Source organism: Arvicola amphibius, chromosome 12 (genome assembly GCF_903992535.2).
Source record: "Arvicola amphibius chromosome 12, mArvAmp1.2, whole genome shotgun sequence".
In the NCBI taxonomy this organism is placed as follows: Eukaryota; Metazoa; Chordata; class Mammalia; order Rodentia; family Cricetidae; genus Arvicola; species Arvicola amphibius.
This window is the reverse complement of record NC_052058.2, coordinates 132,028,032-132,055,961: the sequence shown is the minus strand read 5'-3', so window position 1 is coordinate 132,055,961 and position 27,930 is coordinate 132,028,032. Positions and strand designations below refer to the sequence as shown.

Sequence of the window (27,930 nt, the reverse complement as noted above, 5' to 3'; positions counted from 1 at the left end):
GTTTATAAATAAATAAATATATAAATAAATACACATGCAAAGAATAAATAAGTTAGTGGGTAAGTAAATAAATAAGCAAATAAATAAACTGTACAATAAGTTAGTAGGTAAGTCCATAAATAAATAAACGTCAGCAACTCAATAGACAGCCCCCAATAAATAAAGACCGCAATAAATAAATAAATAAATAAGCAAAGAATAAATATGTTAGTGGGTTTTTTATCAATAAACCAATAAATAGATCAACTGTACAATAAATAAATTAGTGGGTAAGTCCATTAATAAAAAATAAATATGCAATGAATCAATAAGTTAGTAGGTAAGTAAATAAATAAAGAAATACATAAACTGTACAATAAATAAGTTAGTCAACAACTCCATAAAGTTAAAGAATACCTCCCCCCAATAAATAAACCAAGCCACATTAAATAAATAAATAAATAAATAAACAAACAAACAATAAATAAGTTAGTAGGTAACCAATAAATAGATCAACTGTACAATAAAAGTTAGTGGGTAAGTCCATAAATCAATAAATAAAAATCAGCAACTCCATAAAGTTAAACAACCCCCAATAAAGAATGCAAGAAATAAATAAACAAACAAATAAAGAAATAAGCAATGAATAAGTTAGTAGGTAAGTAAATAAATAAACAAATAAATAAATAAATAAAGTGTACAATAGATACGTCAGTCAACAATTCCATAAAGTTAAACTTAATACCTCCCTCTTATAAATAAACCAAAACCACAATAAATAAATAAATAAATAAATAAATAAGCAAAGAATAAATAAGTTATTAGGTAAGCAAATTAATGAACCAATAAATAGATCAACTGTACAATAAATAAGTTAGTGGGTAAGTCCATAAATAAATAAATAAATAAATATGAAATGAATAAATAAGTTAGTAGGTAAGTAAATTAATAAACCAATAAATAGATCAACTGTACAATAAGTTAGTCAACAACTCCATTAAGTTAAACAATACCTTCCACCAATAAATAAACCAAGACCACAATAAATAAGCAAATAAATAAATAAATAAATAATGAATACATAAGTTAGTAGGTAAGTAAATAAATAAACCAATAAATAGATCAACTGTACAATAAATAAGTTAGTGGGTAAGTCTATTAATAAATAAATAAATATGCAAAGAATAAATAAGTTAGTAGGTAAGTAAATAACTAAGCAAATAAACAGATAAACTGTACAATAAATAAGTTAGTAGGTAAGTCCATAAATAAATAAACCTCAGCAACTCCATAAACTCCCCCAATAAATAAAGACCGCAATAAATAAATAAGCAAAGAATAAATAAGTCAGTGGGTGAGTTTATTAATAAACCAATAAATAGATCAACTGTACAATAAATAAGTTAGTGGGTAAGTCCATAAATAAATAAATAAGTCCATAAATAAATAAATATGCAATGAATCAATAAGTTAGTAGGTAAGTAAATAAATAAACAAATAAGTACATAAACTGTACAATGAATAAGCCAACTCCATAAAGTTAAACAATAACTCCCCCAATAAATAAAACAAGAACACAATAAATAAATAAATAAATAAATAGATAGATAGATAAGTAAATAAGCAAACAATAAATAAGCTAGTAGGTAAGTAAATTAATAAACCAATAAATAGATCAACTGTACAATAAAAGTGGGTAAGTCCATAAATCAATAAATAAACATCAGCAACTCCATAAAGTTAAACAAACCCCCAATAAAGAACGCAATAAATAAATAAATAAATAGGCAATGAATAAATAACTTAGTAGGTAAGTAAATAAATAAGCAAATAAATACATAAACTGTACAATAAATTAGTCAATAACTCCATAAAGTTAAACAATACCTCCCCCAATAAATAAACCAAGACAACAGTAACTAAATATAAATGAACAAATAAATAAATAAATAAGTAAATAAGTGTGTAAGTAAATTAATAAACCAATAAATAGATCAACTGTACAATAAATAAGTTAGTGGGTAAGTCCATAAATAAATATGCAATGAATAAATAAGTTAGTAGGTACGTAAATAAACAAATAAATACATAAATTGTACAATAAATAAGTTAAACACCCCCCAATAAAGACCGCGATAAATAAATGAATGAATGAATAAATAAATAAATAAGGACAGAATAAATAAGTTAGTGGGTAAGTAAATAAATAAGCAAATAAATACATAAACTGTACAATAAATTAGTCAATAACTCCATAAAGTTAAATACCTCCCCCAATAAATAAACCAAGAACACAATAAATAAATAAATAGCAATAAATAAATAAATAAATAGCAATAAATAAATAAATATGCAATGAATAAATAAGTTAGTGTGTAAGTAAATTAATAAACCAATAAATAGATCAACTGTACAATAAATAAGTTAGTGGGTAAGTCCATAAATAAATATGCAATGAATAAATAAGTTAGTAGGTAAGTAAATAAACAAATAAATACATAAATTGTACAATAAATAAGTTAAACACCCCCAATAAAGACCGTGATAAATGAAATAAATAAATAAGGACAGAATAAATAAGTTAGTGGGTAAGTAAATAAATATGCAAATAAATACATAAACTGTACAATAAATTAGTCAATAACTCCATAAAGTTAAACAATACCTCCCCCAATAAATAAACCAAGACCACAATAAATAAATAAGTAGTAATAAATAGTAATAAATAAATAAATAGTAATAAATAAATAAATAGTAATAAATAAATAAATAGTAATAAATAAATATGCAATGAATAAATAAGTTAGTAGGTAAGTAAACAAATAAATACATAAATTGTACAATAAATAAGTTAAACACCCCCCAATAAATAAGGACCGCAATAAATAAATAAATAAATAAATAAATAAATAAATAAATAAATAAGGAGAGAATAAATAAGTTAGTGGGTAAGTAAATAAATACATAAACTGTACAATAACTCCATAAAGTTAAACAATACCTCCCCCAATAAATAAACCAAGACCACAATAAATAAATAAATAGTAATAAATAGTAATAAATAAATAAATAGTAATAAATAAATAAATAGCAATAAATAAATAAATATGCAATGAATAAATAAGTTAGTGTGTAAGTAAATTAATAAACCAATAAATAGATCAACTGTACAATAAATAAGTTAGTGGGTAAGTCCATAAATAAATATGCAATGAATAAATAAGTTAGTAGGTAAGTAAATAAACAAATAAATACATAAATTGTACAATAAATAAGTTAAACACCCCCAATAAAGACTGCGATAAATGAAATAAATAAATAAATAAGGATAGAATAAATAAGTTAGTGGGTAAGTAAATAAATACATAAACTGTACAATAACTCCATAAAGTTAAACAATACCTCCCCCAATAAATAAACTAAGACCACAATAAATAAATAAATAGTAATAAATAAATAAATAGATAAATAAATATGCAATGGATAAATTAGTGCAAGTAAATTAATAAACCAGTAAATAGGTCAACTGTACAATAAATAAGTTAGTGGGTAAGTCCATAAATAAATATGCAATGAATAAATAAGTTAGTAGGTAAGTAAACAAATAAATACATAAATTGTACAATAAATAAGTTAAACACCCCCCAATAAATAAGGACCGCAATAAATAAATAAATAAATAAATAAATAAATAAATAAATAAGGACAGAATAAATAAGTTAGTGGGTAAGTAAATAAATACATAAACTGTACAATAACTCCATAAAGTTAAACAATACCTCCCCCAATAAATAAACCAAGACCACAATAAATAAATAAATAGTAATAAATAGTAATAAATAAATAAATAGTAATAAATAAATATGCAATGAATAAATAAGTTAGTGTGTAAGTAAATTAATAAACCAATAAATAGATCAACTGTACAATAAATAAGTTAGTGGGTAAGTCCATAAATAAATATGCAATGAATAAATAAGTTAGTAGGTAAGTAAATAAACAAATAAATTGTACAATAAATAAGTTAAACACCCCCAATAAAGACTGCGATAAATGAAATAAATAAATAAATAAGGATAGAATAAATAAGTTAGTGGGTAAGTAAATAAATACATAAACTGTACAATAACTCCATAAAGTTAAACAATACCTCCCCCAATAAATAAACCAAGACCACAATAAATAAATAAATAGTAATAAATAAATAAATAAGCAATGAATAAATAAGTTAGTAGGTAAGTAAATTAATAAACCAATAAATAGGTCAACTGTACAATAAATAAGTTAGTGGGTAAGTCCATAAATAAATATGCAATGAATAAATAAGTTAGTAGGTAAGTAAACAAATAAATACATAAATTGTACAATAAATAAGTTAAACACCCCCCAATAAATAAGGACCGCAATAAATAAATAAATAAATAAATAAATAAATAAATAAATAAGGACAGAATAAATAAGTTAGTGGGTAAGTAAATAAATACATAAACTGTATAATAACTCCATAAAGTTAAAAAATACCTCCCCCAATAAATAAACCAAGACCACAATAAATAAATAAATAGTAATAAATAAATAAATAAATAAATAAGCAATGAATAAATAAGTTAGTGTGTAAGTAAATTAATAAACCAATAAATAGATCAACTACACAATAAATAAGTTAGTGGGTTCGTACATACATACACACATACATACATACATACATTCCCTAATAGGCAAAAATGGCAATAAACTATTCAGGCCAACAATAAAATGAATGAATGAATGAATGAATGAATGAATGAATGAATGAATGAAATAAAACATGCAATAAATAAAATAGATAATATATATGCAATAAATTAGTTAGTTGATAAATAAGCAAAATTAAGTAGATCAAATATACAATAAATAAGCTAGTGGGTTAGCAGATAAATAAACAAACAAACAAACAAACAAAGCTCCCACTAGGTAAAAGGCAATAAAGTGTTGAGGACTTAAACAACCAACCAACCAAATAAATAAATAAAATATGCAATAAATAACATGCGTATGCAATAAATAAGTTAGTTGGTAAGCAAAATCATTAAATAGATCAAATGTACCTTAAGTAAGTTAGTGGGTTAGCACATACACACACAATAAATAAATAAATAAATAAATAAATAAATAAATAAATAAATAAATAAATAAATAAAGAATAAATAAATAAAATGAATAAATATATATAAAAAAATTCCCTTGTAGGTAAAAGGGCAATAAACTATTCGGGCCAACGATAGATAGATAGATAGATAGATAGATAGATAGATAGATAGATAGATAGATAGATAGATAGACAGACAGACAGAGATAGAACATGCAATAAAAGATAAAATGTATATACAATAATAAGTTAGTTGATAAGTAAGAAAAAATACTTAAATAGATTAAATGTACAATAAATAAGCTTGTAGTTGATAAGTAAGCAAAAATAATTAAATAGATCAAATGTACAATAAATAAGCTAGTTGGTTACCACATAAATAAACAAAGACCCCAGTAGGTAATAAAGTGTTCAGGACGTAAACAAGCAAAGAAACAAGTAAATAAATAAAATATGCAATAAATAACATGGGTATGCAATAAGTTAGTTGGTAAGCAAAATCATTAAATAGATCATATGTACAATAAATAAGATAGTGGGTTAGTACATAAATACATAGATAAATAAATAAATTCCCTAATAGGTAAAAAGGGCAATAAACTATACAGGCCAACAAACAAACAAATAAATCATGCAATAAATAAAATAGATAAAACGAATATGCAATAAATAAATTAGTTGATAAGTAAGCAAAAATAATTAAATAGATCAAACGTACAATAAATAAGCTAATGGGTTAGTACATAAATAAACAAACAAAGGCCCAGTAGGTAATAGTGTTCAGGATGTAAACAAACAAATAAATAAAATACAAAATAAATAACATAGGTATGTAATAAATAAGTTAGTTTGTAAGCAAAATCATTAAATAGATCATATGTACAATAAATAAGTTAGTGCATTAGTACATAAATACATAGATAAATATATAAATTCCCTAATAGGTAAAAAGGGAAATAAACTATTCAGGCCAACAACAAAACAACAAACAAACAAATAAATAAATAAGTAAATAAATAAATAAATAAAACATGCAATGAATAAATAGATAAATTGGATATGCAATAAATTAGTTAGTCGATGAGTAATCAAAATAATTAGAGATCAAATGTACAATAAATGAGTTTGCGAGTTAGTACATAAATAAAGAAACAAATAAATAAATAACGCCCCCATAAGTAAAAAAGACAATAAAGTGTTCAGGACTGACTTCAATAAGTAAATACATAAATAATAAATAGAATGGGCAATAAATAAATAGATAACATGGGTATGCAATAAATAAGTTAGTTGGTAAGTAAGCAAAATCACTAAATAAATCAAATGTACAATAAATAAGTTAGTGGGTTAGCACATATAGATAGATAGATAGAGATAGATAGATAGATAGATAGATAGATAGATAGATAGATAGATAGATAGATAGATAGATGATAGATAGATAGATAGATGATAGATAGATAGATAGATAGATAGATAGATAGATAGATAGATAGATAGATAGATAAAATTCCATAATAGGTAAAAAGGGCAATAAACTGTTCAGCCTAAAAAAATAAGTAAATAAATAATAAATAATAAATAAATAAAATGTGCAATGAGTAAATAGATAACATGGGTATGCAATAAATAAGTTAGTTGGTAAGTAAGCGAAATCATTAAATTCATCAAATGTGGAATAAATAAGTCAGTGGTTTAGTACATAAATAGATAAATAGATAGATAAATAGATAAATAAATAAATAAATAAATAAATAAAGCCCCCAGTAGGTAAAAAAGGTAATATGTTTAGGACTACAACAGATAGATGTACAATAAATGTACAATATATTTAGTAGGTAAGTAAATAAATAAAAAGAAATATCCTAGCAAGCCAAAAGAAATAACGCCACCAATACTCAAGAAATGGAATGAAATAAAATAAAAAAAATCAAAAAGCTAGGAAGCAACCAAGCAAATAAATAAATGGGTAAGTAACTGAATCATTAAATAGATCAAATATAAAATAAATTTGTAAATAAATGAACCATTAAATAAATCAAATATACAATAAATAAGTTAGTAGGTAAGTAAGCAAATGTACAAATAAGGGAATAAATAAACTGATCAAGACGCTAGTAAGCATTAAGTTAATAAATAAATAAATAAGTTAGTTGGTAAGTAGCTATTAATAAAAAAGTAGCAACTCAATAAATAAAGCAAATCAATCCACTGATAGGTAAATAAGGCAATAAACAGATCAAGATACCAATAAATAAGTTAGTGGGTAAGTAAACAAATTAATCCTTAAATAAATCAAATATACAATCCATAAATAGGTTGGTGGATTAGTAAGTAAAATCATTACATAGTTCAAATATCCTATAAGTTAGAGGGTAAGCACATAATCAAACAAATTATTAAATAAACAGAGCCAGCATGTCAACAAAAAGTCAATCCACAGATAAAAAGGCAAGACAGATCAATCACCAATAAATAAATAAGTTAGTGGATTAGTACATAGGTAGGTGGGTAGGTAGATAGGTTTTCAGGCCAGCAACTCAATAGTCAATCAACTCACTGATAAATAAAAAGGCAATAATTAAATCAATTGTAAATAAATAAATAAATGAGTTTGTGAGTAAATAAATAAATCTTTAACTGGATCAAGAATATAAATGTTCATGAGTAATAAGTTAGTGGGTAGGTAAATATATAAATATCCCAGCAAGCAAATAAAGAAATACCAACCTATACTCAAGAAAGGCAATAAATAACCAATAGAAAGGCAATAAATAAATAAGTGGCTAGCAAGCAACTAAGCTAATATATAGTTAGCAAGTAAATAAATTGATTTTCAATTAGATCAAGACAATAAGTCAGTCAATTAACCAATCAACTGGCCAATAGGCAAGGCCATAAATCAATAAAGAAGCCAATAAATAGGTAAATAAATGTGCCAGCAAGCCAACCAGATCAAAAAGCCATCTTACTACAAGAGAAGGCTCTTTTTTTTAACTTTTACAAAGATTACTAAAACATTTCTACAAATATATTGAAAACACCAAAATACTGGCAAATATTTAAGCTGTAAAAATAGGCAGCTTTCATATTGGAGCACGGACTCAGCTATCATGGATTCTTAATACTCTTACTGAAAGAAAGTGCAATGGAAACCTAAACCTTACTTCTTAATTCTGAAATTTCTAACATAACTACTATATTTATTCATTAACTAATTCTGTGGTAATATTACCATGATGTGGATCTGACCAAGTTAATCAAATGTAGACATCAGAAAAACAGGCTCTTATACTCACCGCATTCCACAATGGAAATGTTCCATAAGCATTACCCTTTCCTCCTGATTGATATCACTTACAAAATCAATAATGGTACGCGCCATTTTTCAAGACTTGGGAGCTCCATTTTTACACATTCTTATTTCCATATCAACAGGTGCCTATGCCTTTTGTGATCCACCGACATTTCATGTTTTGCTTGCAACAAAATACAAAATGCAGAAAACAAATTATCTCAAAACATTTATGAAAAGATATTGTATAATATAAAAGTGCAATTGTGCACTTTCCAGTTCTTAGTGTACAATGTATAAAACAGCATCTTGATATGCATACTAGGCTGGCCTGGAACTTGTAATCCTCTCACATTAGCCAATTGAGGACTGGAATTACAAGTCTATACCAGCATGCCCATTTAAACCAAGTTTTTATTGAGGATAAGCAATTTTATATGTAATGAGGCACATTGACTGGATTTCAGAGTTATTTTAAGCTCATTTTTAAAAATCATTTTGATCAGACAAGGTCCTATATCATCATAAATCTAGTCAAGGCCTCTCTGTAAAATGTTTTTTTGTAAATCAAAAGATTACATTACCTTGCATGGTTTATGTTTCTGTCTTAAAATGCAGCTATTAGGATTTATAGTCTTGTTATAATACTACAGGGTGGTATTCAGGCTCATGAAACTTCTTAACATTCATTGATGAAATTCTCTTTTCAGTCATCAAGTAATTCGACAAAAGGACATCACCTGATACTGAAATAACATGAACATAAATATACACCTATTTAAGGACTAGATATTGTTCTGCAATAAACAGCATGTCTTAATGCATTTTATAAAATACATAATCTGAAATGACACATAAATATGAAGCAGAATGTAATGATGAATAAGAATTGCCACATAACATCTATTAAACCTTTTCAAGGTAAGTAGATGACAGACACGGTGACAAGGCTGAAATTTCCAGACAACTACTTCATACTATAACTTTTTTACAACTCACTTTCTCCAAACACTTCCCAATATAGTACAGTACTATCAGTCTTCTAACAAAAATTGAACAGGTCCTAAATAAGGACTTATAAGTTGAATTTGAAATTCTCTTAATTTGGGACAGCGTTTCACATATCAAAAGGCTGTCCTGTAACTCACTACAGTATGACTATATATATATATATATAAATGTCAACTACTATTAATCTGACTTCCTTTCCTAATACTGGGACACACCAATGGCTTCATGCATGCTATTTACAATGTTCTTTTTTCACCCAGTGGTGGTACATGCCTTCAAATTAGCACTAGGAAGGCACAGACAAGTATATATTTGTGTTCAAGGCTAGTGTGGTCTACAGTGTTTCAGGTCAGGGATATAGAGAAACCCTGTCTCAGAAGAAAGGAAGGTAGGAGGGAGGAAGAGAGGAGAGAAGGAGGGAAGAGAGAAAGGGAAGGGAAGGGAAGGAAAATTAAATGAGCTCTTCCTGAGGTCCTGAGTTCCACTCCCAGCACCCACATTTTGGCTCAAAACCATCTGTGATGAGATCTGGTGCCTTCTGGCCTGCAGGTATAAATGCAGGCATAACACTATATACATAATAAATAAATCTATAATAATTATAATGAAGTAGGTAATGACAGAAATGCCTATAATACTAGGACTTAAGAGGCTGAGTAAAAAGGATGAGAGCTTATGGTCATCTTTGCCTATAAGGTGTCTGAGGTGAGACCATGTTACATGAGACCCTATATCTTGAACATCAGAAGTACATACAAAGTATCTTAAATACTGGCATGTTGCTGCATGTTTTTAATACATAGAAAAATCTTAATAAAATTTTTATCATTGTCTGTAGTTCACAATTACCATGAGTAAAGGGTAATCATGAAATTCCCAGAATACAGGAAAAATAATGGTACTGTCATTAGCATGATATCTTTAAAAGCTGAACCTCTAACAATCAGGGTATCTTATAAAAGAAAAGGGGAGGCTACCTTTAGGTCATGAATCAGACAACAGACTTCCTTCAAATATCCTGTTATCACTAATACCCAAATCTCAGAGCCTCCTGTTAACAGCCTCTGAATGTGGGAGGTGACTTAGCAAGTTTTCTTGGCATGACAGTGAAGTTACATCTCAACAATATCATTTAACAATAGTATTTAAACAAGACCATCATCAGTCCTACTGACACTGGAAATTTCACAAGACACCATATAGATGGAGAACTATCATTGACTAAAAGAGGATGAATCAGTTCTTACAGAGAAAAGGCACAGTAGTCTACCTTACAAGTGATGAACCTAAGCATATGTACATACAAGCAACTAAATGGACCCAGTACATGGGATTTCTTCTTTGTGTTTGTGTGTGATTAGAGAATGTCAAGAAATTGAGCATGTTTAGAGTGTAAGAGTGAAGGTGAGGTGGAAAAGATGGAAACACAATCATGTATTATTTTTAATTAAAAAATAGGTAATTCACTCACCATTACAAACCACTTCCCATGGCAAAACAGCTTTTTTCTTTGTTGGCTAGTTCAAATTAAATTTATGCATAAAAATTCCTTTACTTACAACTCAAAGACATCATGTGTTCCCTCAATGCTTGGAGTCAACAGCACACTATTGGTGATGACACAAACTTAATATGAATTTCAGTGTGCCATATCAAGCATGCAGAACCTTGTATCCCAATAACCAGGCTCTAACTCTTATTTAGGATCAGTAGATTGAAACTTACCATAATAGATTTTATTCTCAGATCAGGTCTTCCATAAGACACTGATTACCAACAACTGTAAACCCTAATCAACTGAAGCAACCCCTTTTGCAAAAGCATTAACTTGGACTCCAAATGTTTTAATTAATGATCATAAAAGACATACCACTGCCAAAATTTCTTTAAGTTAATTTAATTATATCTGATTAAGTTTCTTCACATACCTTTAATTGTAACATATTAAAGTGACCACAGTGCCATATTAATCTTAGCAAATCACAATCTTACTTTAAGATTTTAAGCAGCATGTTAATGCAGGAAGAGGCAGGAATCAAGAAATAATATCACAACCATTTTATCCTAAGATACTAGCTTGAGTAAATAAACTACATGCCTGCTTTTACCTCTTTCACAATAAAACATTAGTTTTCACTCTGACTTCAACAAAATCATCAGACAAGAGAAACCCTCAATTCAATTGCTCTGTGTTTATTAGCTATAATTAATGCAGTAAGAGGGGTCAAAATGCATGCATGCTACACAATTTCACAAGATGCATTGCAGGGAAAAGTAAAGGCTGATATTTATCAACCATCTTAGGGTCTTGGTGGACGCATTCCTGGGGGAGGTGGGCCTAGAAAGGAAAAATAATAAAATTCTATTGAAGTTATCAAGAGCATATAAATATTAGAGGATCTGATGTTATTCACAGGCCCTGACCTCTAATTCCTGGTGGAGGGGGTCTCATTCCTGGAGGGGGCATGCCTATAGGTGTCCCTCGAGCAGGGGGAAGGCCAATCGGTGGGCCCATGGGTGGTCTCATACCAGGTGGAGGAGCCATGATTCCTGAAAAAAAAATAACAAACCCTCCTTAGGTCAGCTCATTAAATAAAGCTCTTATGGTATAGCACAAAATAGTGGTTCCAAAAATAAGCCAAGTGTGTGCATGAGAAATGAAGTTCCTTATTCTGTAATCCAGAGTTTCATTCTAATTCCAAAGACTCTAACCTTTCATTTACAACTACCAATGCCAACATAGCTTCAAACCCTGTGATCTAAAATGCTCACCTGACAGAAAGATACACTGGTAAATAGTGGCAAAGATTGTGTAGAGTAACCAAACATTTGACTGGATTTAAGTGCCACACATTGAGAATAAGAGCAAAAAAAGGGACTGTAAGAGTCATTGAGGATTGAAGACATCAAACAAGGCCCTCCAGACACAACAATAGTAGCACCCAGAACCTGTACTGGTTTGCTTCTTGTACTTTTCCTTTTGTTATTTGTTTATATTTGTTTGATTTTTAGTCCTAATTGGGTTTGTTTTAATTTACCTTACTTTATTCTAATACTACTTGAGATGCCTGCTCATATTCTAATCAGAAGAAATGTCAATTTGGGTAGGTGGGGAAGTACGGAGGTGCTGGGGGAAGGGAAACTAGCAGAATATATTGCATCAGAAAAGCTATCTTCAATAAAATGTCTAACAATAAAACTAGTAGAATAGTTCCTAAATTCTTAGCAAGGCAAAGAAATGATGCTTTATCTCATTCACAGTACTTTGAGATGTTATTTCCTCAAGATGATAGACTCTGGAGGAAATCCAAATAATTATTTGTTGTAAAGGCCTTACCTGGTGGTGGGGTTGCTCTGCCTACAGGTGGAGGTGGAGTTCCACGTCCTGGCGGGTACTGGGTTGGAGCTCCAGCAATGCTGGCAGTGGCAGCAACTGCAGCAGCTGCTACAGTGCCTCTTCCCTGTGGAGTCATGACCTGAAAAATTATGCCAAAAATACAAAGAGATGAGGGATGCAATCATTTTCCAATACATAGCAAGAAATAGTGAATAAGTCCTATTACAGATATAATTGCTGTATCTTGTTACTTATATTACTCTTTTTAAGTTGATGAGGAATAAATCCAGAAGCTTTTACATGCTATGCATCTTCCTGCTGAGCTGCAGTTCCGGGCTCTAATTTGTTTTGTTTTATTTGTGTACATTTGGGGAGGTTTCTTTTGTTGTTTGTTACTTTGGAGACAGAGTCTTTCTATGTAGTCTTGACTCTAAACCTGAACTCCCACCAGAATTCAGACATCTACTTTCAGCTTCATATTTTTAAATCTTGACATACTCTGTTTCCTCATCTTCTCAGTTCTATGCTCGTCATTTTTTATCATGAATAGCAAACCTTGTTCTGGTCCTACCTGCTGGGATGGACCTCCAACTCCTCGGACAGGGCCTGCTAATCCAGCAGGAGCTTGAGGAATAGGTACACCAGCTGGTACTCCTCTGCCAGCTGCCCTCCCAACCCCAGGGCCACCTGCAGCGCCAGCAAGTGGCACACGAGCAATACCAGTCTGAAACAAAAATGTATAGCTTATAACTTGGCCGTTTTGTTCAAATAAAAGTGATTTTTACCAAAGGAACTAATTCTCAATCATGTTACAAGCTAATTAGTTCCATTAGCTCCATATGCAAACAAATGTGATGGTAATAACAAATACTTCTGAGTGCCCTCCAGATTTGGGATATATACTTCCAAACTGGGAACTGTTAATTCCTTGACCACTTCCTTCCCAATAAAAATTCACTTCTGATTTGGTAGCTCTTGTATTCACTCTACCTTGTAATAGAAGTAGCATGTTGTTGACAGAATATTAGCATTGTTTGGGTAAATTAAAATGCATGTCCTCTCTTAATACACTAGAAAGGGGGGAAAAAGTACACAGGTCCAAGTCTAAAGTTAAGTGATTGGGCCACTATACTGTGTTGCTAACAATTGACTGCAGCCCCCTCAAAAGCCCTGTGAAATGTTATTTTCTAAGTAACTGCAGGATAACATAAAACTATTTTAATTTTAATAGTCATATGCTTATCATAACTTAGGGAATACCCAGCACGTTTGTGAAATCACAAATATACTTCCTAAAGTATAGATCTGAACTCGTACTAAGTACTAGGCGCATTTTATTTGATTACATGTAATTATAGTATTTCTCCATATGCCCTGCTAAAACATTAAGTCAAAGTACAATGATCTTATATAATTCATGTTTGAAATAAAAATCAAAGACCAGAAACATGGAAATCTTGCCCTACATCATCCTTACATCTTTAGGAGGTGGTCCCTCCACAGTCATGGAGACCAAGTTCTCTCCACGTAGCAAGACCAGCCCCAAAACACGTTTTTCTTCACGCTCCGGCTGTTTCGCATTCTTTGGCCTATCAATCAGTAGTAAATAAAAGTCAGTAAAATAAATTTGTGATCCTTACTTATCCAAGGAATCAATTAGACAAAACTCTGTAATTTAATTGCCTAATTACTCTATAGACTTCTTTAACTTGCATAAATAGCAAAATTATTTTCCTATGTCTGCTCCCTTGATATACAGATATCCAGAATGGTTTTCTGCTGCAAAGTATAGATGGAAATGATAGGACAAGACCTTTAAGGTAAGTGAAACTGAAGCCCTGTAAATTGTAAGTGCATTAAGATTATAACCAAATACTATTGACGTCAGATTTGACAATGTAAGTGATATTTTTGCCAACATTATTTGTATGCAATGACATGAATGCAACATAAGGATCTGATCCAATTCTGAAATGATTAGGTAATGTAACCGCATGGCCATCCCCAGCTTATCTAATTCATCCCCCCATCAAGCTTATTACAGCTCCAGCCTCCCAATCCATGACCCAAACAAGCCTTACTTGATCTTCCTGAACTCATCACAATCACAGAGAATCAGATTCATATGCTTGTCAAAAGCCTTAAAGGTGCCAATGAAGATTCTTCCATCTTGCAGGATACATCTCATTCTATAATCAATGTGCTGCAGCATCTTGCTACTCTTACCTACAGTCTGCAATCAGTAAAGGAACATCAATGGAATGTTCATGTGTTTCCTCTTTCCTTGTTTTTTCCTACATCCCTATATAAGCAGTTTTCTTTAATATAATTATTTCTCTCTATTTTCTAAATACTGAAATATCATGTAGACTAAGAGCACTTTACATAGCTCTGCATTTCTCAGAATCCTAATTAGGACCCATTGTATCTAATAGTTATGAATCTTATTACTAAAATAGAAATCCCTTACTTAGTTCTCCTTTAGAGTTGTCAACACTATTTTTATGCTTTCTTTCTATCAAATGACAATAATTTCAAACAACACCTGACCCTATAAACTATTTTTGTAAACCTAAAAAAAATAAAAATAAAAAAAAACTATGTAGAAGGAGCTTGGGGACGCTTCCTGCAGCCTGGCTCCCAGCCACGGGCTAGCTTTACCCAAAATAATTACACGGAAACTGTATTAATTTAAACACTGCCTGGCCCATTAGCTCTAGCCTCTTACTGGCTAACTCACACATCTTGATTAACCCATTTCTAATAATCTGTGTAGCATCTCGAGGTGGTGGCTTACAGGGAAAGATTCTAGCCTGCGTTCCTCTTGGAGAGGAGAGCTTTTGGCATCTTCCTTCTTCCCAGCATTCTGTTCTGTCTACTCTGCCTATCTAAGCTGATGTCCTATCAAAGGCCAAGGCAGTATCTTTATTTGACCAATGAAAGCAACACAAAGAAGACCCACCTACATCAAAACTACCTTAGTAAAAGTTATATAAAATAACCCCAACTAAATGAAATCATATCACCAAAGGGCTCCCAGATCCAACACATCCATATCACTATTAAAAATCTTTTGCTATTTTTTAAGCACTGAACTTGCAATAATCCCAAATGCTCTGGTTTCCAGTCTCCAACACAACTCCCGGCTTTGGAAGTAGCATCTTTTCCTTAGCTAATCTGTGTCTGAGACCTTCAGGTTCACAATCCCTCATCTATCTCCTTTTTGATTTTAATAGACACCAGCTATTTCCAAGGAGTCTGTATGTTCTGCAACTGGATCTAAGAGTCCTTGTTCTATAAGGTGGTTCCTTAAGGTTATATTCACTCACTAAAATCTAAATGATAAAAAGATTAATTAAAAAAGAATAAGGCATCCCTCAGTATTCTCTCCAAAGCTTTAAAAGTATTAACAGGAATGTACATTTCTATAAATGAATCCCTATTTCTAAATTTTAAGGCTCAAAAACTATAGAATGAAAAATTGTGAGGTTACTACAGCTCTATAATGTACAACTCACCATGATTGCTGTTCCACAATAGACACTTCGATAGTAAAATTTCAAGATTTTTAACACTTTTGGGAGGGCTGTAAATAAAGGTGTGATGCAGGTTTGCTTAGACACAATGTAAGCTTGACTGGTGATTTTAAAGATAGTGGATAGGTCCTGCAGAGGGAAGAAAATTACAACTGTACTTCAATCTACTATGCTTTAAAAATAAACAATTCAAATAGTATAACTTCATCTCTAACAAAGAACAAATTTTAGCCCTAATCTTAATAATCGTTTAACCTACTAGATCTATGAAACCAATTGGCTACCAGTATTACTAAGCATTCTTGGTTGTGTATGTCAGTAGAAGTATTTTAGTGACCAGATATGAATGCTGACCAAATTCTGGCTAACATGTAAACCAGGAACTTAATTACACTCAAGATATCCATTGAGTCTCTGGCTTCTAAGCAGTGGTTTACAGAAATATTCTATGCATCCCAGCATTTAAAAATAAAAATTCTCTTCTGTCTGTACAAATTTTTTAATATACATGTGCCTGGTGCTCAAAGTCAGAAAATGGCATCAAATTCCTAGGAACTGAAGTTACAGTTAGTTTTGAGCCTCCATGTGGGTGCTGGAAACAAAACCAAGGTCTTCTGCAGAAACCAATGAGACATCTCTCGATTCACTGTTACTAGGTTTTTATATAATTGTTTAGAAAACCACATCTTCCGTTTTGGAAGGAAAGCACATTTTTAAAATATCAAAATATTTTCAACACTATGTATTTCAGATACACCTACATTTTTTTATCACTAAATTTAATCAGTGTTCTATTTATTCCTTAGTTCAAAAATATACTTTTCTATTTAACATGTAGGCTGCCTCTTTAAAATCAAAATGGGTAATCTTTTCCCACCGGGAGACAAATATGACAGTCATTGTATTCATATGATGAAGCAGAAGTTCAATGGCTAGACGCAGCCACTTTAAAAAGTAAATGTAAAATACAATTATGAGCTTGGAATACAGCTCTCTGGTAGATACTCATTGCAGGAGAAAGCATAAAATTTGATATTTCCTTATATTTATTTCAGCCTAGCCTGGAATTTTTTTTTGTTTGTTTTTTTTTTGTTTTTTTTTTTTTTTTTTTTTTTTTTCGAGACAGGGTTTCTCTGCAGCTTTAGAGCCTGTCCTGGAGCTAGCTCTTGTAGACCAGGCTGGTCTCAAACTCACAGAGATCCGCCTGCCTCTGCCTCCCGAGTGCTGGGATTAAAGGCGTGCACCACCACCGCCCGGTTTAGCCTGGAATTTTTAATCCCTTTCTTTAGCCTTTTCTTTGTGCTAGGATCACAAGGTCACTCTGCCAGTTTTAACTAGAAGTTTAAACGAGAATGTGTGAAGTTTAACCATGAGAGTAGAAACTATTTCTCTATAACAGAGAATAGGTTTCACAAAGTGTAAGCTCATCCTGAGTCTGTATTTATCGTATTTTGTCTCAGTTACTCTGCTCAAGTGAGAATATCCCTTGAATTTTTAATCTTCATGCCAACCTGAGAAACCAGACCAGGAAAGTGACATAGCATCCTGGAGGTATGGGCAATATAACTCACACTAAAAATGTTCCAAAAACTCAAATAAGAACTTGATAATGCACTTTCTGAAAACGTATTGTTTGTGCAGTGGTAGCTCATGCCTTTAATCCTAGCATTCCGGATGCAGTTTAAAGTGGATAGACCTCTGAGTTTGAGGCCAGCTTGGGTGAGTTCCAGAACAGGCCCCAAAGCTACAGAGAAAATTTGTCTCGAAAAACCAAATTTAAATGATTTTAAAAAATCATTTCAGTTAATTTTAGTTACATGGGGATGATGTTTCTCACAGAAGCCACACTGCATCACACTGTCAAGTGTGAAATAAATACCTCCCTTTGAGTTAGTGCAGTCTGGTGGCAGATTTCCACATAAATAATACAGCCTATAGCAATTGCTTTATGTTTCCCACCAGACCTTGGTGACAAGTCTGATTGTTGAAGATACCACAGTTTTTATTTACATATGATAAAAATATCAAACTGGAACCAAGACAGAAGCTTCCTAACTGCTGGCAAGTTTTCAATATCAGAAGGCACTGTACAGGTAGCTGGTGAAGTCAGTCTTACCCATTTGTGAAACCTGTGCTCTACAGTAACAATCAGCTGGGTAATACATAACCATTGGTACAATGGTGGCATGAATGTTATGTTAGTATAATTGAACTGCATTCTAAATTAAATTGAGTAATTCATTTTCTAGACTTTTGAGACAATCTAAAGGAATTCATAATGTATATTTGGCCAACATGGAACTCAGAGATTCACCTATGTACGCATCCAAGTGCTGCATTTAAAGGCATGCAACACTATGCCCAGCTAAATTGACTACATTTTAAAAACTGAAACAGCGTGGAGAGATGGCCCAGTAGGCTGAGAGCTTCCTGCTATGATTTTGCAGAGGACCCAAGTTCAGTTCTCATAATCCACATGGCAACTTATCAGTATCTTTCTCCATCTCCAGATCCAGGGAATTCTGATGCCCTCTCCAGCCTCTGTAGTTTCCTGAAAACACACAATGTTTATTTTCAGTAATAAATAATTGAAATTCATACTCACTTCACAGGGAGGGCATGCCAAGAACCCCACAGCTGAGGTGAACAGATGGGCTACTGGGGAAGCTACAACTTCTATTTTTGACATAGTATCAATGTCCCTTTAAATATTTTGTCTCATACCCATAGATTATTCATTTCTCACCTTTTATCAGAGAAACTTCTTTACACAAATGGTGGCCAATAGGCTTGTAATTGTTCAAAGTGCACACAATAAATGATAGTAGAGTGCTCAGTCATAAGTCTTATCATACCCCACCACCCTGTCTGAGAAGCCATCACAGAAGGGGTAGAAAGATGATGACCTCAGGACTTCTGGGAAATAGTGTTTTCTTGGCACTGCAGGGCTGCTGCACTTTTGAACTCTTATAGTAAGTACATACAGATGCATGCACTAGACTAGCCAATCAACAGTCCAGCATGGATGGGGCAGGCTTTAATCACATGCCTTTAATCACAGTCCGTGAGGCAGACAGAAGATATCTGTGAGTCTACGGACAACCTGTTCTACACAGATGTCCTGATTAGTCAATTAGAACCTGTCTACAAATAAATCATGAAGGAATAAAGAGATTACTCAGTAATTAAGTACAGTGGCTGCTCTTCCAAAGGACCCAGCCTCAATTCCCGCACCTACATGGCAGCTCACAACCATGTTAATTCCATTTCCAGATCTGATGCTCTCTTCTGTCCACACATGGTACACAGACATACATGCACGCAAAACGCGATAAACATAAAATAAACTTAAAACCTAGAAATAAAACACCAGGTGTTAAGGCCCACACTTTCAGTCCCAGCATGTTTTATTCATTCATCCCACCCTGTTTTACAATGTGAGTTCTATCTAGGCGAGTCAAGGGTGCATAGTGAGATCGTGTCTCAATAAATTAAACCTGAAGTAATTAGAGTATTTATAGTACATGCCTATAATTTCAACATTTAGGTCATAAGGCTTTCTTGCCAGAGTGAATCCATGTTTATACACAAAAGGCAGAATGAACACATGTCAATGAAACATGCTAAATATAAATATAATCATGTGAAAATGATCTTACAAATTGATTTGGGCATAAATATGTCTCAGCAGGTAAGACTACTAGCTTGAGGGGTCTAGAGATATGGCTCAGTGGTTAAGAGCATTGGCCGCTCTTTCCAGAGGTCCTGAGTTCAATTCCCAGCAACCACATGGTGGCTCACAACCATCTGTAATAATATCTAGTACTCCCTCTTCTTGTGTACCCATATACATGGAGGCAGAATGTCATATACATAATTTTTATTAAATACTAGCTTGAGCTGAAGCTATGGTTCAGCTGTTAAGAACACTGGCTGCTCATCCAGGTCCTGAGTTCAACTTTCCCAGCAACCAACACCCATAAGGAGCTCTGGTGATACATGAAGGTAGAACACTGTATACATAATAAATAAATATATCTTTTTAAAAAAAGCACATGAGCATGTCCTCCACATAACCTGAGTTTAATTTCAGACAACATAAAGTGACAGTTATTTCCAACTCCAGTGTTTAGGAGATCTGAGGTCCTGCTCTGGACTCTCTATATACATGGTACATAGACATTCAAGCAAAACACCACACACATACATATATTTTTAAATTAAAAAAAATTAGAGTCAGATGGTGGTGGCATAGTCTTTATTCCTAGCACTTGGGAGGATGAGGCAGGTGGATCTCAGTGAATGAGGACAGATGGGTCTACCAATGAGTTTGAGGCCAACTGGCATTGTTATACAGAGAAACTCTGTCTCAAGAAATAAAATAAAATAAAATAAAATAAAATAAATGTTCACGTATAAAATTGCTGTTTGTATAGTGCTGGTGTATATAAAGCTTTTTTAAAAAAGGTTATTGCGTATATAAAGCTCTTAGAAAGATAACTGTATCAATTAAACTCTAGATACTCTATTGTTTGGAATTAACTCTAACCTGTTTTCCTTGACTTCCACCTCCTTGATGTTGCAATACTGCTTTAACCACCTCTTGGTGTCTCAGCCAAGAACGCCTGTCTCAGTTCGGCCTGGAAATCCACCACAGGAACCTGCTGCTGCTGCGGAGCGCGTGGGTACAGGTGGCACCTAGGACAAGAGCACAATATTTTTACATCACAAAAAGACAGGACAGATGGAGCTGTTACTCAAGAGAATCCCTGTCTTGAAAAACAAAGTAAAAAAAAAAAAAGCTACAAAATGGACAGCATAAAATAATTTAGATAAGGGCTAGAGAGATGGCTCAGGGATTATGAGCACTGACTGCTCTCCAAGGTTTCATGTTTAATTCTTAGCATCCACACGGTAGCTTTCACCTGTCTGTAATGGGATGCAGAGGATCCAACATCCTCACAGACATTCACGCAAAAAATGCACATAAAATAAAAAATAACTTACTAAAATTACTCCTTTAGGAATAACAGGTATTTATAAAGTAAATAAAATTGTAAAGGTAAAACTCACTTATGTGTGAAGAAAGAAAGAAAGAAAGAAAGAAAGAAAGAAAGAAAGAAAGAAAGAAAGAAAGAAAGAAAGGAAGCACTTGCCCTAAGAGGGAAAAAAGGAAGCAACACTTTTAAAACTGAAATGTCAGGGGGAAAGTCAAGATACATGAAAAGCAGTTAAAGAGCCATGCATGGTGGCACATGCTTTTAGTTCTAGCACTCCTGAGGCAGAGGCAGACTCTCTGCGAGTTCAAGCCAGCTGGGGCTGCACAGACAGACCCTGTGCAAGAAAAACGAATTGAATAAATGATAATGTTGACTTAAGTTAGAATAATACAATTAATGTTTTAGTATTGTTACAACTTCTGCATTGGATATTCCATTATGTCACTGTAATCTCTTCTTGTATGCTGCTTTTGTAATTTGGTTCATAACCCAGAGTGTACATACTCCTGATTGCTCAGTGAGGCTGTCCTTCGACGCTTGACCTGGACTTCCAACTCTGGCACGTGCTGTTCAGTAGTTCTTCTCAGGTGTAAGCGATCCCTGAAACAGAAAAAGAACGATTTAATAAATGTAAACAAACATGACAATCAAAGATTAATCCCTGGACCCTTGAAAAGGTAGAAGAGAACCTATTCCACAAAACCATGCGGACTTCTACATCTGCGCCATAGCATGTGCGCTGCCCCTCCCTATGACAGACAGATTAACCACCATGAAAACGTAGCTGTCATGGGATTTATAAAGAAATAGGAGGGTTGTTTAAGCAAAATGTTATCCACTAGCTGGGAGCACTTCACAAAATGGCTGTGCAGTCAATTGCATGAACAGCAACATCAGGGTGGCCATGTTAGGACCTGCGGGAAATGTTCCTAAGACAGAAATTAGACATATGAAACCAAGAGACAAATGGAAAGGCTTTTGACAAGTCAAGAATGATTCTCAAGAGAAGAATCCGAAAGCCAATTTTCTGAATCCTATCTATATTTAAAAGTAGATAAAGTTTTAGATTAACCATTTTACTAGTAATTCAGTTGTTTTGCTGTTTAGAACTAGAAATGCCAAAACATCCAAATAAAAAAGATTTCCACACGATAAAATTATAAACAAATCAAATAAACTGAATTTTAATTAAGATTGCATAGTATCATGAAACATACCTGATACCACTAAGGCCAAATTCCTACAGGTATTAATAACTTGGACTGCAGAGTAGTATAGTCCCCCAAAAGAGAAAAAAAATGGTAAATTATGTAATTGATTGAAATCTAATTTTTTAGGGCAAAACAAAACATAATTAGAAAATAGTGGAGCTGGACCTTTCAGGAATGATGGATAGATATTCATGGCATACCAGTTGGCAGGCCTAGCTCAAAGCAAAATAGTTCTTATATCTTTAAATTCTGTACATTAAAAAAAATATTACAAAAAGCTGCCTTTTCAGTGGGTTTCCTAATTAACATATTTATTTGTCCAATCAGCATGAAATACATGTTATATCATTAATAAGAGAAATGAAATCTTAAATACTGTGAGATATCATTTGATAATGACAGTGTGCACGATATAGGGAAATGTAATAAAAATGCAAAGCTGTACTAAGCCTACAGTAATTAATAAAGGACCAGTGACACCAGATTAGTGACCCTGCAGTTCCACTGCAGTGATGGAACAGTCAACACCAACTCAGTATCACATATGTCCTCACTAGCAGTGTTGTTAGTAGCTGCCAAAAAGTGTTAACGTTTTAAATGTCTACTAAGGACAAATAAAACCAGAAAAGATCATTTACACTACAGTACATTCATTTACACAAAGGAAAATGGAGAACTGATCCAGGCTTTAACAGAAATCTATTTGATAATTTAATATTCTGAGACAAAAGTCTCTCATGTATCCTAAGTTGTCTTAAAACTTACTGTGAAGCTAAAGACGTCATTGATCTCCTGATTCTACTACATAACTCTCCCTAGTGGTAGGAGTTATAGGTGAGTGCCAGCAGGACAATTTTATAATTTTTAGATAGAGTAAATAACGTATCAAATTATAACCCCAAAGAACATGTCAAAAAAATTCTGGAGTTTATTATTATTTCCTATGAGTTCCTCAGTGTGAAAATGGCTCAGTTTAGTCATCAATACAAAAATTTTATTTCAATTTTCTAAACCTAACTTTTACATATAAATCATCTAAGTTTATTTTTGAAAATGCTGGCTTAGTGCCAATGTAGGCATTCATATCAAAAGTGGCATTTTATAAAATGTCTAATTATGCCAACATGCATATAGGAAAACTTAAATGTGAAAGAAAATTTGTCTATGCCATTAATTTTTTATGGCAAATCACTGTCGACTATCACCAGCAAATTCTATTTCGGACATAAACTTCAAATTAGAAGCTAACTACTCAGGACAGAAACATGGGAAGTTGGGCATAATCAAACGCATCTGATTCAACATTTACAAAATGGTGGGCCAAAATAGGCAGTTCATAAAGACATAAATGGAGATTGAGCAAAAACATACTAGAAGCAGTATAGTCCTAAAGCCTAACAAAGACTTAATAAGCTATATTCCATACAATATTGTTAATGTAATTTTTCACATTGCCTGCAGTTTGGCACCCGAAGTATGAAGATCACAAGTTCATTGTCAACATGGGCTACATCAGAGACTGTCAGAAGAAACAAAAATAAATAAATAAAAGAACGTTAATCTTCTAAATTCACCTTTTTTAAAATTACAACCATATATACTATCTACTTATAGTGGGGAAGGAAAACAAGATCTAAAAAGAAAGCAAGTACATCAAAATCCTGGAAAAATTTAAATGTAAAAACTTCAAACCAAGCGCAGTCACACTCACATCTGTGGTTCACTGGACTGCAGAAGAAAAAGGAAGGGGGTGGATCACCAGCTCCAGGGCAACCTGAGATACATACCATATCTGAAATAAATGTGGATTACATCGCAATCCAGTCTCAAAATTTAAAAACAAGTTTAATAATTAAGAATGGATGGCAAAATATCACATTAAGGCAACTATTAATTTTTAAATCTGGTAAATTGAAATCAAAGGGAATACACAAAGCCAAAATCTGTTTTATGAATTATTGAATCTGCCTTAAAAATAACAAATTTGACCACATTCAGAACAGTAGAAAATTATTAAAAATACATGTGCATTAATATAAATTCATCCTACCCAGGAGGGAAGGCTATCTTAGACATTACCAACAAGTCTTGAGCTGGCTGTAATGAAACAGATAGTGAAGATGCTTGCTGACACACCGGAATACGGAATACGTCATACAAACCTGTAGCCTCTATTATCCCCCCTCCCCCCATATGCCTTCCATTCCTTAAGGTAATAGAAAACCCAGGACCAAGCCTGTGAAAACCTGCGCAAACCAGTCTCCGCCCCCCTTCCCCCCCCCCCCCGTGTGACACTGCAGGGAGGGGCAAAGAAGCGCTGTTAATGCAGCAGGTTAAGGATATGGCCACCAGGTTCTCCACGCCAATGCTGCGCCATCCCTCAGTCCACTCCCTCCTGACCACCTCCAAGCAGGCGGAGGTGCGTGTCATCCCTACCGCATCTGGTTTTTCTGTGTCCACCGCAGGGCGCTGAGGGTGGGAGCAGACACCCATGGGAGGCTCTGCACCCCCCCCCCCCCACGGTCCTGAGAAGAGGGTGTGGCTGCAATTCCAACACTGCGGAACTGACAAGCAGGTGGCTAGCCCAGTGACAAGCAGCAAGGTGGGGAGGGGTCTGCTCCCCCCCCCCTGCTCTCCCGCCCTCCCTCAACCATGCCGCGCCTGCGCACACCAGCACCTCTGCAGCAGCGGCCATCTTTAGGGAATCTCACAATGGCGTTTGACACTGGACACGACCCCTTTGATAATACCAAGACAGGCAAAGATTCAATCCCGAATGCCAGGAAAAAAGAATAAAAACCAAGACACATGGTTTTGTCACTGCTACTGTTCCTGGTTTGGGTTATAGCAAGTTTTACATATATATCATACATTAACCCCTGCAGTGAGGGGCGTTTAGTGACGACCAAATAAGAAAACAACCCTGCGGCTTTCGCCACTCACTCTCCTGCAGGCAAAGAATAATTCTACAAAAGGAACCAACACGAACACAATATGCCACCGATTAACAGAGGAGACTGTAAGAAAATTAAAAAAAAACTGGAAACGGAGATCTGGCGGTCCAGAAAGGTCCGTTCCTACCCCTCCCCCTAGCACTGGGTCATTCCACAGATCCAGCGCTGCAGACCCCCCCCACACGAGGGCCACACCCTGGCAGAACCTCTGCGCTCCTGAGGTCCTTCCCACGGCCTGGTACCCCGGTTCTACCACACATTGTCCTATAACCACCTGCACCCACGCAGTCACCAAACCACGGTGATTCAAAAGCACTCTGGCCAGCCACAACCTGGCCATGCCATCACTTCTCAGAGATGCAAAACCACCTGTACACTGAAGCAGTCGCGACGGTCACCGGGCGAACCGCGGACTTAGCGGCAGACTGTGCTCACCTTCCCCCGATGCCGCGGATCGCGGACCCTGCTCCCCTCCCCCTGCCCTGAGCCACGGATCGCGGACCCCGCCCCTCCCCTACCTGCTCACCTTGCCCCGCCCTGTGCCGCAGTCACGGATCTTGCGCATCCTTTGACCAGTGCCGCGCGGCCTCAGATCGCGGAACAAGCTCATCTTTCCCCGTGTCGCAGATCGCGGACCCTGCCGCTCCCCTCCCCCAACACGGTGCCGCAGTCATGGATGCTGCGCAACCTTCCCCTAATGACGCAAATTACGGACCCTGCTCCCCTCCCCCCAACACTGGTCTGCAGTCATGGATCCGGCTCATCTTCCCCAGTGCCGCGGACCCTAATACTGGCCATACTTTCCCAAGTGCCGCGGCCTCTAATAGCCGACACTGTTCATCTTTCCCCAGTATCAAGGCTGCTCGCCTTGGCTCGGATCGGGCTCCCCCACCCCCACCCCTTGCCGCGTCCATGGACCGTGCTCACCTTAACTAGGGCGGCAGCAGGAGATCGCGGACCCTGCTCCCCTCCCCCGCCCCGTGTTGCAGTGACGGATCCTGTTCACCTTCTCCCAGTGCCGCATCCGCGGACCGCGATCACCTTCCCCCAGGGCCGCGGCAACAGATCGCGGAACCTGCCCACCTTGCTCCAGGGCTTCGGATCACGGACCCTTTCCACCTTCCCCCAGGGCGGCAGATCGCAGACCCTGCTCCCCTCCACTGCCCTGTGTCGCAGTCATGGATGCTGCTCACTTTCTCCCAGTGCCGCGTCCGCGGACCATGGTCACCTTCCCCCAGGGGCGCGGCAAGAAATTGCGGACGACCGCGGACCCCGTTCACCATTGCCCAGTGCAATCCTGCGGCAGCACGGCTCCCTCACCCCAGAGCCCACAGTCACTGGTAACGCCTTACAGCGCAGACCTGACATTGCCCCTCCCTACCCAAATGAGTCCGTCTAATCGGTCCAAAATATTCGTCTCTGATTCTCAAAAAGAAAAGTAACTCGTTTCTCCCAAATCTAGAATATTTTGGTAAAAATACAACAGCCTCACAACGAAAAGTGCCAGGGGCCCAGCTGACCTTCCTCGCTCCATCGCGTTACGAGTCGCTCCTCAGAAGGCAGCGTCTGACATCTCCAGCTGCCGCTCTTCTTCTGCGCCAGACTTGCCGCAGCGGCTGGTCTTATCACGGAGAACCCTACGCGTGCGCCGTCACAGCCAATGGCCGCGCATGCGCACACTGTTTGCCGCAGTGCAGGGATTCCACCGTCTGACCCCAATGACCTGCAAAGAAATGGCTACCGGTCCCTGAGCATTCCTATAATAGTAACTTGAGTGAATATTTTGATAAAATATTTGTCAACATGGGCTATTGGCCACAAGTGCCTGTTTTTAAATATGTTTAAAATAAAGAATAATTTTTAGTTCCGTAGTGGTTGCAAGCAAGCATCACTGAGCAATAAAACATGACTTAAAAAAAATCAAGGTTTTTTACTATATGTGATTACATGCCACATATTGAGACACATTTTTAGAATGATAGAGAACACACCCTGTACAGAAAATTAACCCCAGCCTTTTTTTTAAGTTTGGGCTTTTGGAGACTGTGTTTTTCTGTGTAGCGTTAAAAATCGGTCTGTAGGTGGCGCTCACGTCAAACACAGATATCTTACTGCCTGTGCCTCCTGAGTGCTGGGATTAAAGCATTGTTGTGCTGTAAACTTCAATATGCAGGTATTTTATTGTTTAGGGAAAGAAAATGCCAAGCACCGAAAACTAAGGAAGTTACAATACACAATGTTTAACATAACTTTAGACTTTCTTGTTGACCACCTTTCCGAACTGTTGGTGAGGTATTCTAATGGATATGTGTAGCTAATGTTCTCTCCCTGTTTTGACCCAGTGGGCTACAGTTCCATTCCCTTATTTCCTATTTTCAGCTTGAAGGACAGTGGGTTTCCCCTTAAACAACAACCTGAACTTTTGAAAACAGGTGAAGGAATTTATTTACATACAAACAAAAAAGTTAAAGCTTTCTGA

At 34.8% G+C, this 27,930-nt stretch overlaps 2 protein-coding genes and 1 non-coding gene across 4 annotated transcripts; all 3 read right to left on the bottom strand.

The window, feature by feature from the left end:
- Nucleotides 1-8,861: 8,861 nt before the first annotated feature.
- LOC119803146 lies at nt 8,862-8,933 on the bottom strand. Its single transcript, XR_005283558.1, has one exon. It is a non-coding gene; the product is annotated as a small nucleolar RNA SNORD107 (small nucleolar RNA).
- Nucleotides 8,934-11,590: 2,657 nt separating this feature from the next.
- Nucleotides 11,591-16,401, bottom strand: Snrpn (small nuclear ribonucleoprotein polypeptide N). Its single transcript, XM_038313774.1, has 7 exons — nt 16,269-16,401; nt 14,832-14,983; nt 14,228-14,339; nt 13,322-13,474; nt 12,751-12,889; nt 11,838-11,963; nt 11,591-11,751 (listed from the first exon to the last, which is right to left on the bottom strand). The coding sequence occupies exons 1-7, from the start codon at nt 16,269-16,271 to the stop codon at nt 11,714-11,716; spliced, it is 723 nt and encodes a 240-aa protein (XP_038169702.1). The 5' UTR covers nt 16,272-16,401; the 3' UTR covers nt 11,591-11,713.
- Snurf (SNRPN upstream open reading frame) lies at nt 16,280-27,098 on the bottom strand. 2 transcript variants are annotated; one of them, XM_038313775.1, is made up of 4 exons: nt 26,972-27,098; nt 21,791-21,886; nt 20,836-20,984; nt 16,280-16,415 (listed from the first exon to the last, which is right to left on the bottom strand). In XM_038313775.1, the coding sequence occupies exons 1-3, from the start codon at nt 26,983-26,985 to the stop codon at nt 20,879-20,881; spliced, it is 216 nt and encodes a 71-aa protein (XP_038169703.1). In that variant the 5' UTR covers nt 26,986-27,098; the 3' UTR covers nt 16,280-16,415; nt 20,836-20,878. The 2 variants fall into 2 exon arrangements, with proteins under 2 accessions (XP_038169703.1, XP_038169704.1); XM_038313776.1 differs by lacking the exon at nt 16,280-16,415 and adding an exon at nt 18,703-18,837.
- Nucleotides 27,099-27,930: the final 832 nt, after the last annotated feature.

Excerpts from the sequence above, each read along its gene's own strand:
- Snrpn (XM_038313774.1), bottom strand. Across the intron at positions 13,475-14,227 it reads AGGGACCACCTCCTAAAGAT|ACTGGTATTGCTCGTGTGCC; the intron begins GTAAGGATGATG and ends TTTTTGTTTCAG. Across the intron at positions 12,890-13,321 it reads TTGGAGGTCCATCCCAGCAG|GTCATGACTCCACAGGGAAG; the intron begins GTAGGACCAGAA and ends ATAATTTTTCAG.
- Snurf (XM_038313775.1), bottom strand. Across the intron at positions 20,985-21,790 it reads GCCTCACTGAGCAATCAGGA|GTGCCACCTGTACCCACGCG; the intron begins GTATGTACACTC and ends CTCTTGTCCTAG.